This window comes from Neopsephotus bourkii, unplaced genomic scaffold, assembly GCF_033783945.1.
Source record: "Neopsephotus bourkii isolate Nb327-2 ecotype Australia unplaced genomic scaffold, CSIRO-AGI_Nbou_v1 NB_1287, whole genome shotgun sequence".
NCBI classification, from domain to species: Eukaryota; Metazoa; Chordata; class Aves; order Psittaciformes; family Psittacidae; genus Neopsephotus; species Neopsephotus bourkii.
The window spans coordinates 3034932-3050082 of record NW_026901771.1 but is presented as its reverse complement, the minus strand read 5'-3'; the positions used below and the strand labels follow the sequence as shown (position 1 = coordinate 3050082).

Sequence of the window (15151 nt, the reverse complement as noted above, 5' to 3'; positions counted from 1 at the left end):
TCACCTCTGCCCATAGATCACATCTTCCATAGGCCATTTCCTCTGGTTCTCTGGACTGGCTTCACTGGGTGAAAGAAGTGTACCAGGAACACCGTGGTCAGGAGAGGGTGACATACTAAAGGCATTTCTGCCATGAAGAAGCCTCAGTCATTTGTCACGAGCTGTCGCTATTGCTCCACTAGACATTGTCACTGCAGTTAGCTCCTGCTCTCAGCTCAGAGCCAAGCTTTTGGGGCCTGAAAGCCACCTAACAAGCACCACCTCCAGCTTACACTCAGGAGGGGGTCAGAACTGGACTCTGACAACCTGACAGAGATCCAGGTTAGTCGGTGCCATGACTGAAGAGTTTCCAGGGAGCTTCTTACTGCAGACTGGAACACAACCTCAGTGGGCACCTGTGGAGGGCACCAACTGACTCAGCTCAGCCCATTTACTCCATGGGTCCCACATATGCACCAGTTCAGAGCCCTCTCCAGACCTCAGCAAGAGCAGAGGTCTTGCTGAGATCCCAAGGGCAGAGATCTCACCCATCTGAGTCTTGCAAGACACGCAAACCAGTCTCTGGGCCGCAGCCCCTGTGCGAGCAGCACAAGGCAGGTAGGGCTGCCTCCACCAGCCCAGGGCTGACATAAAGCCAGCCCCACACACAGAATGGCCATGTCCCCACACCTCTCTGCCAACAGACACAGAGAACACCCTGCCCTGAGCATGCTGATGGAGGGACTGATAGTCCTTCCTCCTGGATATCTGCCCTGGAGAGGCTCCTACCCTCACCACCCAGCTTGGCTGCACCAGGCTCTGTGGGACAGTGGATTCCTCCCCCAGCACTGCCATCTCCAAATCCCTGACAGAGGAGATGGCTGGGGAAGCTCATCAGCCAAAGCCCGTTGCAGCTGAACCTGAAGAGGCTGTTTCTCCACGCTATTTTCATCTAAGATATTGCACTTCTTCCTGCCAGTGGCTGCTCTCAGCAGAGATGTTTTGTACTCACTCACTTCTTCACTCAGTGGGTGCATCCTGCGGTCATCCCCTGCTGAGCACACACACACGCAAGTAAGGGGGGGATGGACAGACACAGATTCAGGCTCTCTTTGTCTCCACTTGCCGCCAGTCCCAATTCCTCCCTTTTGTTACTTCACATAAGTCAACTCAAACAACTGACCATTCACCAGAAGTTGGTAACTCCTTTGAGAAGTGGTGGTTGTCATGAATGAGAAATCCTAACACCTGGAAAAGTAATTTCTGGTCTTATTAGAGTGGATGCCCACTGAGAGGCATGATACCAAACCTCCGTATCATGCTCTCCGTTGCAAGCCCATTACCAAAGCCCCCAGGCAACCCATTTTCCCCTGTTCTTTCCCTCCATGCCTTAAGATCAGCCCAAGCCTTTCGAACAGCGTCACCTCCCTCTCCAAATCCTCAAACACCAGTAGTTTCATCTCTGACTTTAATGAGAATCATTAAATCAAAGGAAACACAGATTCTGTGAGCAGGCTGGTACCGCTTGCAGCGATACCGGTGTACCTTGGTATCAGAGCTGCCGACACACCTCAGAGATGCAGGGCTAGAAAACAAACCGTGGAAGCACACTGGGGCAGGCAGCTCTGGTGAACAACCATGGGGTGGGAGGTGCTGGAGTGTCACACTGCAGTCTCATGCGTGTAATTCATGTGCTCCTGAGTGTACACGTCTGCAGGCAGACGTCTCTGTGCTTGCTGAAGAGTGTCTCTGGTCAGAAAGCTGTGTGAGCATACGCTCCTTTGGAGGGGCTTCGGGATCAAACCAGCTTGTTGTTCCCTAGAGTTCAGGCGTCTGAGTGGGAGCCAGAGGGGCTCGTCCTTTGCAGAGAGGGTGGGGAGAACTCCGGAGAAGGTTTCCAGGTGCTGCAGAGAGAAGGAAGGCAGGAGGGGGGGAAAGGACAGGGAGGAGAGGGAAGACAGAGAAGCAAAGAGCACACCATTATTATCACAGGAATAAATCTTACTTCCAAATTCTCCCAAGACACAAACCTCATGGAGCCCACCATTACTTGCCTTTCTCCTTTTCTCTCCTAAATTACCATTCAAAACAATTCTTCAACATGTGGTAAATCAGAAAATGGAGCATCCCGAGACAGCAAAACCAGGTTCTTCCAAAGTGTTTGCTGTGGTATGAGTGAAACAAACCCCACAGGTCCCTTGATTTTGCTCTCAAAGCAGGTGTAAAACAACTCTTACTAACTTAGGAGTTAACAAGCTACAGGCCATCAAGCATCCCTACATCCACCTCACCCACTAGATAGAAAGCCAGCCCCAAGATATATCCATGCAAACCTAGGTAGCAACAGCTTCGCATCTTGCAAGCACTTGACAGCAGCAAACTAGAACAAATGCAATATGAAAAGGAATAAAACGCAGGTGGCTTTTGCTTGGTTGATCTTTTGTGCAAGGAATAAAGCTTTGCTTGCTATGGAGCACTGAGCTGTACAGCAGTATGTGGCTGAAGCAAATCTGGAACAGAACCTTTACCTGCCCCTCTCAAAGAGGCAGCCTGTAAGTTATTGAAATCTCTCTCTTCCTCAGAGAAACCATGTGCTCATCAGTGTGGTATCACAGTCTCTCTTGCTCATAAACAGATTAGAAACTCTTTCCAAGAACCTGGGTTATAATAGGCCAATATATGTCCCAGGAATATTGTCTTCTGCGTGACTTTTGCAGCACTTTGAGCATTCAAAAACTTGCCCTCCTGCGTGTGGCATTGCAAGTTGGCCAGTGTAGTGCCAGAAAATGGAAAGGAATGTGATCTATAGAAGCACTTCAGCACAAGGAGTTTTGATAGCTGGAAGTTGATTACTCAGGTTGGAAGCTATTGGGGAAGGAGATGAGGGCACGGACCAGGGAGAAAGCCCCAGGGAAGCTCTGGTCTCTGGGACTTCAGCTATCACTTACTTCAGACAATGACACTGCAGGGAATATATTGTTTGTTATGGACATTTTCACCACTTCCAAGGGAAAAGTTATGAAAGTGCTTTCCCTAGGCCATGGCAGACCTGCTCAGATCATCTTCTGAGCTGTGGCAAGTGCCTGGCCAGAAGGGGAAACTGCAGCCCCTTTGTACCACTGAGTTTTGGGGTTAGGCACCCAAGTCGCTGTGGAATACTCTCTGGATGTGAGAGCTGCTTTTGTGCTGCTGAAGCCTAAAAGGATGCTGGAGAGGGACTATTTGTCAGGGACTGTAGCAATAGGACAAGGGGTGATGGGTTTAAACTGAAACAGGGGAAGTTCAGGTTAGATATAAGGAAGAAGTTCTTTACTGTGACCGTGCTGAGGCGCTGGCACAGGTTGCCCAGAGAAGTGGTAAATGCTCCGTCCCTGGCAGTGTTCAAGGCCAGGCTGGACAGAGCCTTGGGAGACATGGTTTAATGTGAGTCATCCCTGCCCATGGCAGGGGGTTGGAACTGGATGATCTTCAGGTCCTTTCCAACCCAAACCATTCTATGATGCTATGTGATGTGATTAGCATACCCAAGCAGAGTAAGAAGGAAGCGCTTGTTCCACTGTTACAAACACACTGAACAGTTTGTGTTTCCTTGCTTAATTACCTTTGAAATCAAAATACCACACTGGCTCTTGTCTCCAAGGAAGATCATCCTCCTCTCCCACCCCAAGCACTGGCCTCTGAAACATACGGGCTTTTATCACAGGTCTACTGCAAGTATCAGCACACCTTGATGTCACCTCACACACAAGATATAGAGAGATAAAAGCTTCCAGCTTCCAACATGCTTTAAAAGGGTTGTGTGAAAGGAAGAAGAGCTTTGTGCTGTATGGTACAAGCTTGCCCCAGCATAAACATACACGCACACCACGTGTGTATGTTCACAGGTTTGACTCATCACTAAAAATGAGTGGAAACCAAAAAACAAGAACCAAAAACAAAAAGCTGTGGTGTTCTCTGGCTCCTTCCTTCTTAAACTGCATTGCACATTCCAGTTTTACTGAGCTGGATCAGCTAGGAGAATTCTGCCACTGACCTGAGAATGGGTACCCTTCTGCTGAGGAAATCTGAGCAATGCACAAAGTGACCTCACCACGTTTACAACACAACCTGCTTTCATTTTGGATTGCAAGTATCCAACCAACAAACCTGACAAGGGGATGCTTATCTGACTGTTCTTGTCTCGCCAAGTAAGGACTGTAAAAAGAGCTAAGCTGCAAATCCCTCTCTCCAGCAGTGGTATCAGCAGGACCAGGGACTTCACATTCCCACAGCCTCTACGCTAGAATAAAACAAACTCTTTTTCTCTCTGTGCAAATGAACAAACAAATGAAGACAACCCAAAGTGAAACTCTCGCCAGCTTTGTATCCAATTCAAGCCAATTGTATCCAATTGCATCCAATTTCCCCCCTTTTTTTTTTCCCTGGCCAGTTTTCATACCCCAGATGTTAAGTTGGGAGGCACGGAAGCAGTGCAGGAACATGACTCAACTCAAAACAGAATTGTACAAAACAGGAAGGTCTTCCAGTTCCACTTTCAAAAGAACAGAAACTGATGAAACAGGAAGAAATGCCCAGGCAGCCTTACCATGCAGAGCACTGAGGGACTGTCCCTTTGCCGTCACAGCAGCAAGGCTTGTGTACACACACCACAGGGTAGGGAAGATAACTGCAGGGAGTCAGTGGGTCCTGGGTCAGAAGTAGACCCAGGGAAGTGCCAGGGTGTGATGGTGAACCATGTTCATAGGTGCCCGCACCCAGCCCCACATGCAAGTCCAACTGGGACATATATAGGGGTCACTTCTAGGACAGAAATCCCTGCCCCACCCTTGGTATCTGGCTGCTGGATGCCAGAAAGCTGCTATGATGAGTTGGTGGTAGGTCTGCAGCTGGCCTGCAGTGGCTGGCTAAAAGTGATGGAGTGTGGAATTTCTCTCTGGGCCACTTGGATCTGAATTTCAAGCACAAGCCACCCTCCTGTCTATTTCTGTTTGCCTGCATCGCTGCTCTGCCCTCACATCCACCAGGCCTAGGAATCTTTCCCTTGCAGAGTAAGGAGCTGGCATTTTGGAAGAGAGCATCTCATTCCCACTCAGCAGAAAGCAGTCTGGGGTATGCTAAAACTGTTTTTAGCCTGTCAGTCCACCCAGGGAGAGTGGAGGCAAGAGCTGTGCCACAGGCAGTGGTAGAGCTCAGCACCCTGAAGAGACAGGGCAGACTTTTCAACACCTTCCTGATCTGGCTGAGATGAGGCTCAGCAGAAACAAGGACAGACAAATACGGGATCGAGCTACGGCAGGCAGGAGGAGGAGGGACTGAGCTTTCTTCCCCTGCCCAGACTGAGCACTTGGAGGGTGAACAGCAACTCCTTGCTATTTACTCCTTGTAAACCCTGGAGTTGTTTCTACCCCTGTCAGCATCTCCTGGCTTATTTGCTCTTTCACCTGTAGACAACTTCCTCAGCTCAATAGTGGCATGTCTCTAGGCACAGCTCTACATCATGGCAAGCCAGCTCAAGCCCTGTGGGGTCTCTGCAGGCATTCATGTACCACCCAGCAGCCTGGGCACCATTTCAGTTTCTCTGTCTCTCTCTGATGGAAGGGAAGAGCTTCCTATAGCCAGCTTAAGGGCCCTTCCACCCCCGGTGTGGCTGGTGCCTGGAGTCAAGCATCTACCCTGCTGCTTTTCCTTGAGACAATCCCAGCGCTCGAGCCCACCTCCCGGGATTCCCTGGGGCAGCAGGCAAAAAAGGGCTACGGACCAGCAAACCCATGGCAAAAAAGGGCAAGAGGTGGAGGCTACCCCTCTGCCTGGGCAGCTGCATCCCGGGAAGGACTTGCTTCCACAAGCGGGTACTTACGCGGGGGTCCCACACAGGGTGAGGCGTGCCCGTGCTGGGAGTGCCCTCATTTCATATACTCCCCTTCGCTCACATAGTCCATAAAAGACCCCGGCAACTCAGCAAAATCTTCCAAGACAAGACTGGTGGAATCCTCACCCAGCAGGTCACTGTCAGGCCGGGATGCCCGGGGCCGAGGAGCCGGCGGTGGCAGCGGTGGTGGCTGCGGAGGGGGCTCAGAGCCATCAGCCTGGCCAGAGGCAGGCGGTGACTCCTCGCAGTCCTCCGACTCCCCCTCGGAGGAGGCTGGCCCGAGGACGTGGTACAGGCTGGGCAAGCGGATGTCAAAGTGGAGGCCAAACTTGGCAAAGAGCTTCTCATTGAGGGAGTAGAGCTTCTCCGAGATGTCATAGCCCAGGTGGGAGGAGAAGAGCCGGGCAATGTAGCGGTCCTTCCTCAGCAGGAGGTACAGCTTCTTCCTCGGCCAGGTGATGAAGCTGCAGTCGGTCTCAGCCGTTAGTGTGACCTGAGGGAGGGAGCAGAGTAAGCCCCGTTGCCTGGTGGGGGGGTAACTCACCTTGGGGCTGCATGCTTCTCTCCAGTGAAGGCCCCCAGCCCCTTCAATGTATGCTCTCCTTGGAGCCAGATCATCCAAGCTGGTCAGATACATCCTTACCTACCTGTTTCCCTCCCCAAGAAGCCTGAGGCCACGTTTTCCTATGCAATTAGTGGCATGCCCTTGCTTAATCTAACCAAGCGGCTGGCTAAATATCACTTTCTTGCTTTCAAATGATGCTCCCTATTGACATCTGAGTGATACAACTGAAGTAAGCAGGGCAGCATAGACTGGGTTTGGAGCACAAGTGTGATGAGGAATGGCTGAGGTACCTGGGGGTTTAGTCTGGAGAAGAGAAGGCTCGGGGGGACCTTATCGCTCCCTACAACTGCCTGATAGGAGGATGGAGTGAGGTGGGATCGGCCTCTTCTCCAAAGAAACAAGTGATGGGACAAGAGGAAATGGCCTCAACCTGCAGCAGGGGAGGGTTAGGCTAGAGATTAGGACTTCCTTCCCCAGAGGGTGCTCAGGCATTGGAACAGGCTGCTCACGGCAGTGCTGGAGTCACCGTCCCTGGAAGTGTTCACACACCATGTAGACGAGGCCCTCAGTGCCATGGGTTAATGGTGGCCTTGGCAGTTCTGAGAAATGGTTGGATTTGGTGATCTTTTCCAACCTGGTTGATTCTATGATTCTACAATGTCCTCATCCCTCCACAGACAGGCTGCAGAGGGGGTGTTGTGCATGCCCAGCCAGCCCTGTGGCAGGCTGCCAGCCCATCCTGCTGCTGGATTGCACAACCCCTGTGCTGAGAAGGCCCTGGGAGTGGGAAGGGCCATCTGGAAGGCTCGCCTGCTCATCCTGCACCAGAGGGACAGCCTGTCTCACCAGCTTTGTTGGGTGCTATAGGGCTGGATGGCTTTGAAGGAGGTGCAGCACAGCCCAGTGAGAGGGGTTTACTGTGTGTTTAGGTAGGGAGCTCACCTGAGGCTTTGTCGGGTTGATGTTAGAGAATACTTCATTTTGCTTTGGGGTTTGCCAATGCAAACAGAGCCATTTTTCCCCCTGGCTGTAAGACCAGACTATTAATAATAAAAACCATTACAGAATACATGAGTGTATATTGTAATATATAAATGCAATCATTATGATAATAACAATAATAGATAAGAAAAACAGGGAGGGTCAAACTGCTTTGGGCTAAAGAAGAACATCCGAGTGTAATGAAGACACTAACATGTGAACAAGTGCAGGAGCCAAAATATCCCGGGGGCTCCCTTTCACCCTGTATCAGGGGTCTCCTTGGCCAGCTACCATGACAGAGCACCACCGGGAAGCTGACCATGGCCTGGGTACATGTGTGTGTCCTTGGGTTTGATATTTAATGCCACTGCTATGCAAGCAGCTGCCTTATGAAAGAAATATAGGAGATAAAACCTGAGAACTTTCCCGGGCTGAGGTGAGCAAGAGGAAGGGTCACACAGAAACTGAAGTGACCAGATTCTCATTTTCCTAACCAACTTCTGGCACAGCAGTCAAAAGCCTCTGCTTCTCATGGGGGATTAAGTGAGATGTAATAAGAAAGCCTGCCTCCTAACCAGGGCAGCAGGGCAGATTCCACTCATGAATCCCCTTGACACAAGTGCTCTGGCATTGGCAGAGCCCATAATTCAGTTTTCTGGGGGAAAGTGACAGCCCTGAAACCCGACTCCTTCAGGCCCTGGGAGCCAGCAATCCTGTGGGAAGAAGACATAGCCAGAGCAGAAAGCTCAAGGAAACTGGCTCTCCCTGTAAATCACATCGAGTTTCTGCCATTTTTTTGTGCATTCAGGATTGAAACTGCTCAATCCAGGCAGCTGTGGGGTAAACTTGGGCAGGAAAAACCTCCCATGCGCTTCTCCAGCAAAGTCCCAGAGTCAAATGTGCACTTTTGCAACCAAATGATTGCGATGCTAGGAATAAGGGTTGAGATATACCACAGAGTATTAGTACTTACTCAGGTAAGACAGAGTAGCAGGTTAAACAGCTGCCAAAAGCACCACATCACCATGACTAAGCATGGCCATCAAAAGTAATGTCCTGCAGGAACATGGACTGGTCAAGTCTCACGTGCTGAACGCTGGTCTCACACAGACTGCTGCTTCTTCAGAGAGTCCCAGACTGGTTTGGGTTGGAGGGACTTTAAAGTTCCAACCCCCCACCATGGGCAGGGACACCTTCCAGTAGAGCAGGTTGCTCCAAGCCCCTGTGTCCAACCTGGCCTTGAACACTGCCAGGGATGGGGCAGCCACAGCTTCTCTGGGGACCCTGTGCCAGCGCCTCAGCACCCTCACAGGGAAGAGCTTCTGCCTAAGAGCTCATCTCAATCTCCCCCCTAGCAGGTTAAAGCCATTCCCCCTTGTCCTCAGTAATGTTCCTCAGTAAGCAGACATGGGTTGGGGCAATTCCTGCACATGGCTGCAGCCTCTCCCCACCTAGGGCTCTGCTTCCCCATCCTGATGCTAGGCAGTCTCACCTGCCTGTCTCACCGAGCAGGAGAATGGCCAAAAGCATGGTGCTAGCAGGCCTGGTGCAGCCTGGCACCAGCTAGGTCCTGAGCTGTCACATGCATCACCGATAAAGACACTCAGGGGGTTTGGGAACATTCAGTTCCACAGAAATCAGCTCAGAAAACACTGCCAAGGTCTTTGCAGGTTGCAAGCCATCAGACAGCCATTTCCCTGCCAGGAGCACCAGGAAGCCATTGGACTCTCTGCTTGACTCTGAGGCAGATACAGTCCAGGAGCTAGCAGCAATCTGCTGCTGGATTTAAACCCTGTGCAAAACATGAGATACCCTCACCCCTAGCACAGCCATGTTGTTGTTAGCTCAACATCACTCTTTCTGCTCATAAGCTGTAGCCCTGTGGCACAGTTGCACCAGAAGCCATCTCCTGCAGCTGCTCCCCTCGCAAGGCTATCATCACTGGCGATGGCGAAGCTTTCAGGAGCAACTACCATGACCCTTTTGTACATGGGACAGATTCAGACCTAAGGAAAGCAGGTTCAGAGAGCTGCCCTGGTTTAACCATGTCAGAATGTGGCTGCCCTCATGAGAAAACCTCATTGTTCTCTCATGACTGTGCCATGTTCCCAAGGGATTAGCAAAACCCCTCCTCATATGCCCTAAGATAAACCTCCTGACAGGGATCAGCCTGTCCTGGAATGTGAGTTAAAGGCAGAGGGATGTGGGCTTAAGTAACCTCCTCCAGAAGGGAAGACAAATACTGTGGGGTGTTGACAGCAAGAGCAAAATCCTTTCATTTGCTCAAATAAGAATTGGTCTGACCTCTCAGCACAGGATTCTTCTGCTCAGAAAGAACCATATTCGGGTGTGAATCATCCTTTCTGCCTCTCCACCCAAAACACATAACCATCAGAAACTTCTGTGAGGAAGAGGATATTTATGGGTTTACATCACTGCTACATGTTGCAATGACTGCCATCTGATGCTGGAATGCTGCACCCTGAGAGCAGTGCCCAGGGCAAATGGATCAACACAGGTACTAGGGAATGCTGTAATGGAAGAGAGCCAGCAATCCAGCACCTCATTTCCCTGCTAAACTGGAAGGAGCACCATGCTCCACCATCCCTGCTGTCAGCTGATAGGAGCATGCACCGAGTTCTTCAGAGGAAGGTAGGAATAAAGGTAACGTAACTGATCGCACCATCCTGTGCTGGCTAACCCATGAGGAAGGGAAGGAAAGCATTCATGGTTAGATTTGAATGGCATCATGAGCCCCCTCCATCCCCTTCTCAGACACGCAATGAAGCAGCAAGGAGCAAAACTGGGTTACCTGGAAAGTTCCTTCCTCAGAGGGTCGCAGTGACTCCCATTCTGGAGAGTCCAGGAACTGGTATGGAAAGACGTAGTGAAGGAATTGCCCATCCTGGCTCACACGGACCCTGCAGAGAGGACACGCTTAGGCCACAATGGAGATGTCACAAACCTCAACAACTCACACAACATGCAGGCAGCCAGTCCCACCAGGGAGGAAAAGACTCCTTATCCCATGCATGTCTCATACCCTCTCCAGGACGGCTGCAGATGCTCCAGTCTACGGGGCTGTTGCTCCTTTCTCTGTGGGAAAGGATATTTGTTGCCACTTCCCGATATTCCTTCTGTTTTCCATTTCCTAGTACAAAGCCAGCCCTCTCAGGCGCAATGCTTGGTCCTAAAACAGCCCTTCTCACTCTGCAAGACTGCTGCTGCTCTTCAAGCACTTGTAAGCCAACTTTTTGTGCTTGCATCTTCTTCCTGTCCCCAGGGTTGCACGAAGACATTCCCTGACTTGATGCTGGGAAGCTGTTACCCCCAGAGCCCCCAGAAATCACATTGGCTATCGGTCCTGACACATCACACTGCCAGCTCACAGGTAGTTGCACATTACCATTCAACCTCTCTTGGAGTCCCAAGTATCCCTTTTCCTCTACTTTTGCTACAATTGCTTACCAATGTCAAGGTGAAACCTGCACCAAGCCCTGCTGTGGCAGCAGAGAGGAGGAGCTGTACAGGCCTGGGGCAATGGCAGGGCATTCTGGAGCTCTATGCATAGCTCTGCACCACCAGATTTGGGGCCTCTTTCCTTGCTGTCACCATCTTCCCCTGTTGTACAATGCGCAAAGGCAACTCAGCATGAGCAATTCAGGAGTTACAATGCTCAGTTCACTGCTGGCTTTCAGTCAGCTGGGAGTGCTGCCTGGAAGGATCAGGGATCAAAAGGCACATTTCTTGATCCAGGCGCATCGTGCATTTCCAAGTCCCCCTTGTCTTGCTATGTTCAGTTTAAGAGGGAGCATCTTAATAGTAGCAATCCTCTGCTGGGTCAGCAAGGACCACACAAGGCAACAGCGTGGACACCAGGAAATGCAAATCCAATCCCATCTCCATAGAGCATCCTGTGCCAGCCAAGATACACACTTCCCACTGCAAAAGAGCAGAACAGCTACCCCACCAGCACCAGCTTACTGTCCATTGCAGCACCTTCATGCTCAAAGACCAGAATCAGATTATCCAGCGCAGGGCAAGACAGCACAGACTCTTCCCACTGACATTATTTGCAGATAGGTAAACTTCAGAGCATGCTGCTCAGCACAGAGGGTTGGTAAGGGGAAAGACACCTAATGGAAACACACATTCCTACAGCTCAGCACTGCTCCCATTTACAGATCTCCTTCCTTTCCCACTCTCACTTGGCATTCAGTGCCAAGTGCCTGGCAGCAGCTGGGAAGCTAGTATCATTTCCTATTTGTATGCATTTGGGTTTTGCACATCATGAAGAGAAATGCTCGTAAAGGCAAGCCACAGGATCTCCAGGGAATAAATGCCACTACTTGCTCAGCACAATTCACTCAATAATCACATACCGAGTGTGACTATCTAGAGGTTCTCAAGGTCCTCCTTGGTAGTCCAGAGGAAGGAACATCATGAATGCATGACAGCACAGGGAAAGAAAGAGGCCTGATGAGGCGGGATCCACCACAGGAAAGTGTGCTCTCTGGATGAAATGACCCTCAAAGTGAGACATTTCAGAGCCCTGAAGGTTGAGGTGACGGGAACAGGGATGGGACCTCGCCTTGAACACTGCTGTCTGGGCCAGCAGGTGGACTCAGTACACTCAGTGCAAGGCTGTTCACATCACAGAGGTGTGTCTGGTACCCCCAGAGACCACAGGTCCAGACACACTGCCTTGAGAAACACCCTGACAGCCAGTCTGCTTGCATCAGAAATGAGACAACTTTAAAATGACAGAGAAAGAGGTACAGATTCCCCAGCAGTATCACAGCACAGCTGAGCTGGGTGCTTCACTGCACGTGGCCTGATTCTGGGACCCATTCCCTGAAATACCCATGCTGTCCCCCTTCCCAACAAACAGATGCATATCTCAAAGCCCTTTCAGAGGAAGGAAGCAATCCTCACCCCAGAGGATGAAACCACAGAGGGTGAAACCGCTACAATAAGCCACGGCACTTTGCTGTCAGACTTTGCTCAGAAACAGGAGAGCCGTTACCTGCCAGACAGCAGCAATGAGAGGCGGTCAATGGGCGTCTTGCCCTCCACCGCGTAATTCTGGTCTCTGACGAGCGACTGGACTTGCTCTTCACAGCACTTCACAATCTCTTTATAGACATCCAGGGGCACCTGCAAGGGCAGGTACATGGTCTTGTAGAGGAGGTTAAAGTCTTCGGGGATGGTGTCTCTGCGGAGCCGGTAAGCCAGGTGAGCCAGCTGAAGCAAGCAAGCGAGGACGAGCAGCATGTTCCAGATGAAGATATCCAGTCCGCAGGCGCTCAGCCAGCCCCACAGGGCATAGCAGAAGTAGCCTGGGGCCAGGAGGCCAAAAATATAGAGAGACCCGAAGATGCCACTTCCCCCCATGTAACCCAGGAGGACAATGCAGCTGGCCAGATGATAGGCTGCCCCCTCCAAAGTGTCCTTCCAGGCATCACACACCGGAGGCTGGAGAAGAGCCTGGTCCCACGAGAGGCTGCTTGCGCTCATCCTTCCCCACTCCCCACCCTCCTTGGCTGTCCTGTGCTCAAACTGAATTGTCATGCACAAAGAGTGCTGAAGAGGTCTGAAACCAGAGCTGCTGTTCCTCCTCCTCCTCCTCTTGAGCACCAGCTGGTCCCACAGCAGCGAGCTTCAGAGTGACATGGTAAAACGCTGCTGAATGTTTCTGCACCCAAAAAACAATCCCAAAAGGGCTCGTTGCTTTGTGTCTCACAGACCGGCCGTTGGCCCCCTCCTTAGCCACAGCACTGAGAAAAGGAACTTGCAAACAGGAGGTGAAAAGAGCTCAATCAAAGGAAGAGTAGAGGCCATTAGCTGGAAAACTCACAAACAGGACAGAGATCTCCTTGCACTCGCTGCTCTCTCGCCTGCCCTCCGGCAAATGAAAATAGCGATCGCGAGAGAGCAGCAGAGGGAGCTGGTGTTGAGTGTGGAATGTGTATCACTTGGCAGCGGAAAGGAGAGAGACCCCAAATGGATAACCATGTTTGGAATTGAAATCCAAGGAGCACAAGCAGGGAGGAGAACAGAGAGCAAGCATGCACCCGCTACTTAACATAACTCAGGCACCCAGATAAGCCCGGCACAGCGCGACGAGGGGAAAGGAGAAGGGAAAACAACCAGCTTATCGCAGCGAGCTCCAGCCACACATGGGGCTCTGCATCGCGCTGTGCTCCTGCAAGAGAGCGACTTTCACCCACCACTAAAAAGGGAAAAGGTCACCCCCTTCTCTGGCTGTGGCTTGCAGCACTTAGCAAGAGAGGCTGGTTCTCAAGAAATGCTTTCCAAGCACGGCAGCAGAGCCTCCCCCTTGCTCCAGGGAGCTCCATCTCGTGTGGCGTTTTGGGCCAAGGGGCACAAGGTAAAGCTCTGCACAGGCAGAGAGTTGTGGCAGCAAGTTTAAAGCTACAGTGAATGAGCCACTGGGGCCAGCTTCATCTGTCACAAAGAGGAAACTATCCTGCCTGCAACTGCGAGAGTGTAACACTTGGGAGCACGCTCTGTGGGGAAACCCCAGTCGAGGGAGGATTCTCCCACCCCACAGATAACAGGCTCCATAGGGAAGCATCCTTGGGAAACGCCATCTCACATTTTTATTTCTTCATAACTATTTCAGACCTTCATTCAATGTGAAAAGCAAACAATTTCCATTTGGGTAACCCAGGACACAGGCACGAGGGACCTGCTGAGTCCAGTCCTCTGTGGTCAGCTACAGAAAACAGGCATAAATGCAGTTTCTCCCCTGCTTCGAGTAACACGCTGTGAGTCGTACAGGCAGGATCTGCCCTGTTGCCTGGAAGCAGTTACATTTCAGGCTTTGACGCAACCCGCACGGTCAGTCAACAGTATGAAGGCAGGCTGCATGGGTCAGTGGAGTAGAGGTAGGGTTTCAAGGGTGGTCGTGTTTCAGTCCAAGCTTGCAGCTGCCCTGCCTAACGTGCCATTCCCACTGGCACCGTTCACTTAAAGACACACTAATCGCCTCTTCTACTAAAAGTGTTCTGGATAACACTGTCTACTGGGCAAAGCTGAATCAGCGCTTTATGGCAGCCTGAAAAAATTCATCACGAGCTTGGGCAGTACAATCTACCTCTACAATGATTAGGCCACATGCAACACAGAGTGGTATCACTCCTAGGAACAGCAAAAGCTGTGCCATCTTGACAGGTTGCCATGTGTGAAGGAAGGAAGACAAATTAAGCTTTGAACAGGGACAGGAGTACAATCCATTCAGAAAGATGCTTTCTGTTAAGGGTGAAGTGAATCAGGGAACCTTTTCTCCAGTGGTCCCTTATAAGCGATCAATCCTACAGACTGAAGCATAACAAGGCTCAGCTGCATGAGGTATGGGGAAATGAAGAACCTAATTTCTCTTGACCTTCTCTGCAAAGAGGGAAGTATGAACTTATAGCTGAAGCACTACAATAAAAGCCTTAGGAGCCAAGTTCTGTTTTTCATACCATTGTCATGTAGTTGCTAGATGATCTCAACAACTTTTCTACCTTTAAGCTTCTAAAAAAAGATCAATATTATAAGGGGTCCTCTTTCTGAGATAGGCAGACAGTTGATAAAATAGGGATATGGGATATCAAGACTGGGAACACTCAGGAGAAAGATACTTCACGTAAGACCTCTGAGACAGAACTGACCTGCTGTGAACAGCAGTGTAGAACAATGTTAGAGAAAGCATTCTGAGAAGCAACACTGCAATTTCTCCCCCTCTTTCC

At 50.8% G+C, this 15151-nt stretch overlaps 1 protein-coding gene across 2 annotated transcripts; it reads right to left on the bottom strand.

Moving 5' to 3' along the window:
- Window positions 1-1430: 1430 nt before the first annotated feature.
- Window positions 1431-13758, bottom strand: POPDC2 (popeye domain containing 2). Of its 2 annotated transcripts, none has more exons than XM_061365486.1 (4): window positions 12421-13758; window positions 10207-10315; window positions 5975-6341; window positions 1431-1883 (listed from the first exon to the last, which is right to left on the bottom strand). In XM_061365486.1, the coding sequence occupies exons 1-4, from the start codon at window positions 12963-12965 to the stop codon at window positions 1798-1800; spliced, it is 1107 nt and encodes a 368-aa protein (XP_061221470.1). In that variant the 5' UTR covers window positions 12966-13758; the 3' UTR covers window positions 1431-1797. The 2 variants fall into 2 exon arrangements, with proteins under 2 accessions (XP_061221470.1, XP_061221469.1); XM_061365485.1 differs by having other exon boundaries at window positions 5837-6341; window positions 12421-13757.
- Between the last annotated feature and the right edge of the window lie 1393 nt (window positions 13759-15151).

Bases quoted from the DNA above. Each gene is read 5' to 3' on its own strand.
- POPDC2 (XM_061365485.1), bottom strand. From the start codon at position 12,965: ATGACAATTCAGTTTGAGCACAGGACAGCCAAGGAGGGTGGGGAGTGG. The intron at 10,316-12,420 runs GTAACGGCTCTC...TCCTCTCTGCAG, and splicing joins TCATTGCTGCTGTCTGGCAG to GGTCCGTGTGAGCCAGGATG. The intron at 6,342-10,206 runs GTAACCCAGTTT...TCCCTCCCTCAG, and splicing joins CTGAGGAAGGAACTTTCCAG to GTCACACTAACGGCTGAGAC.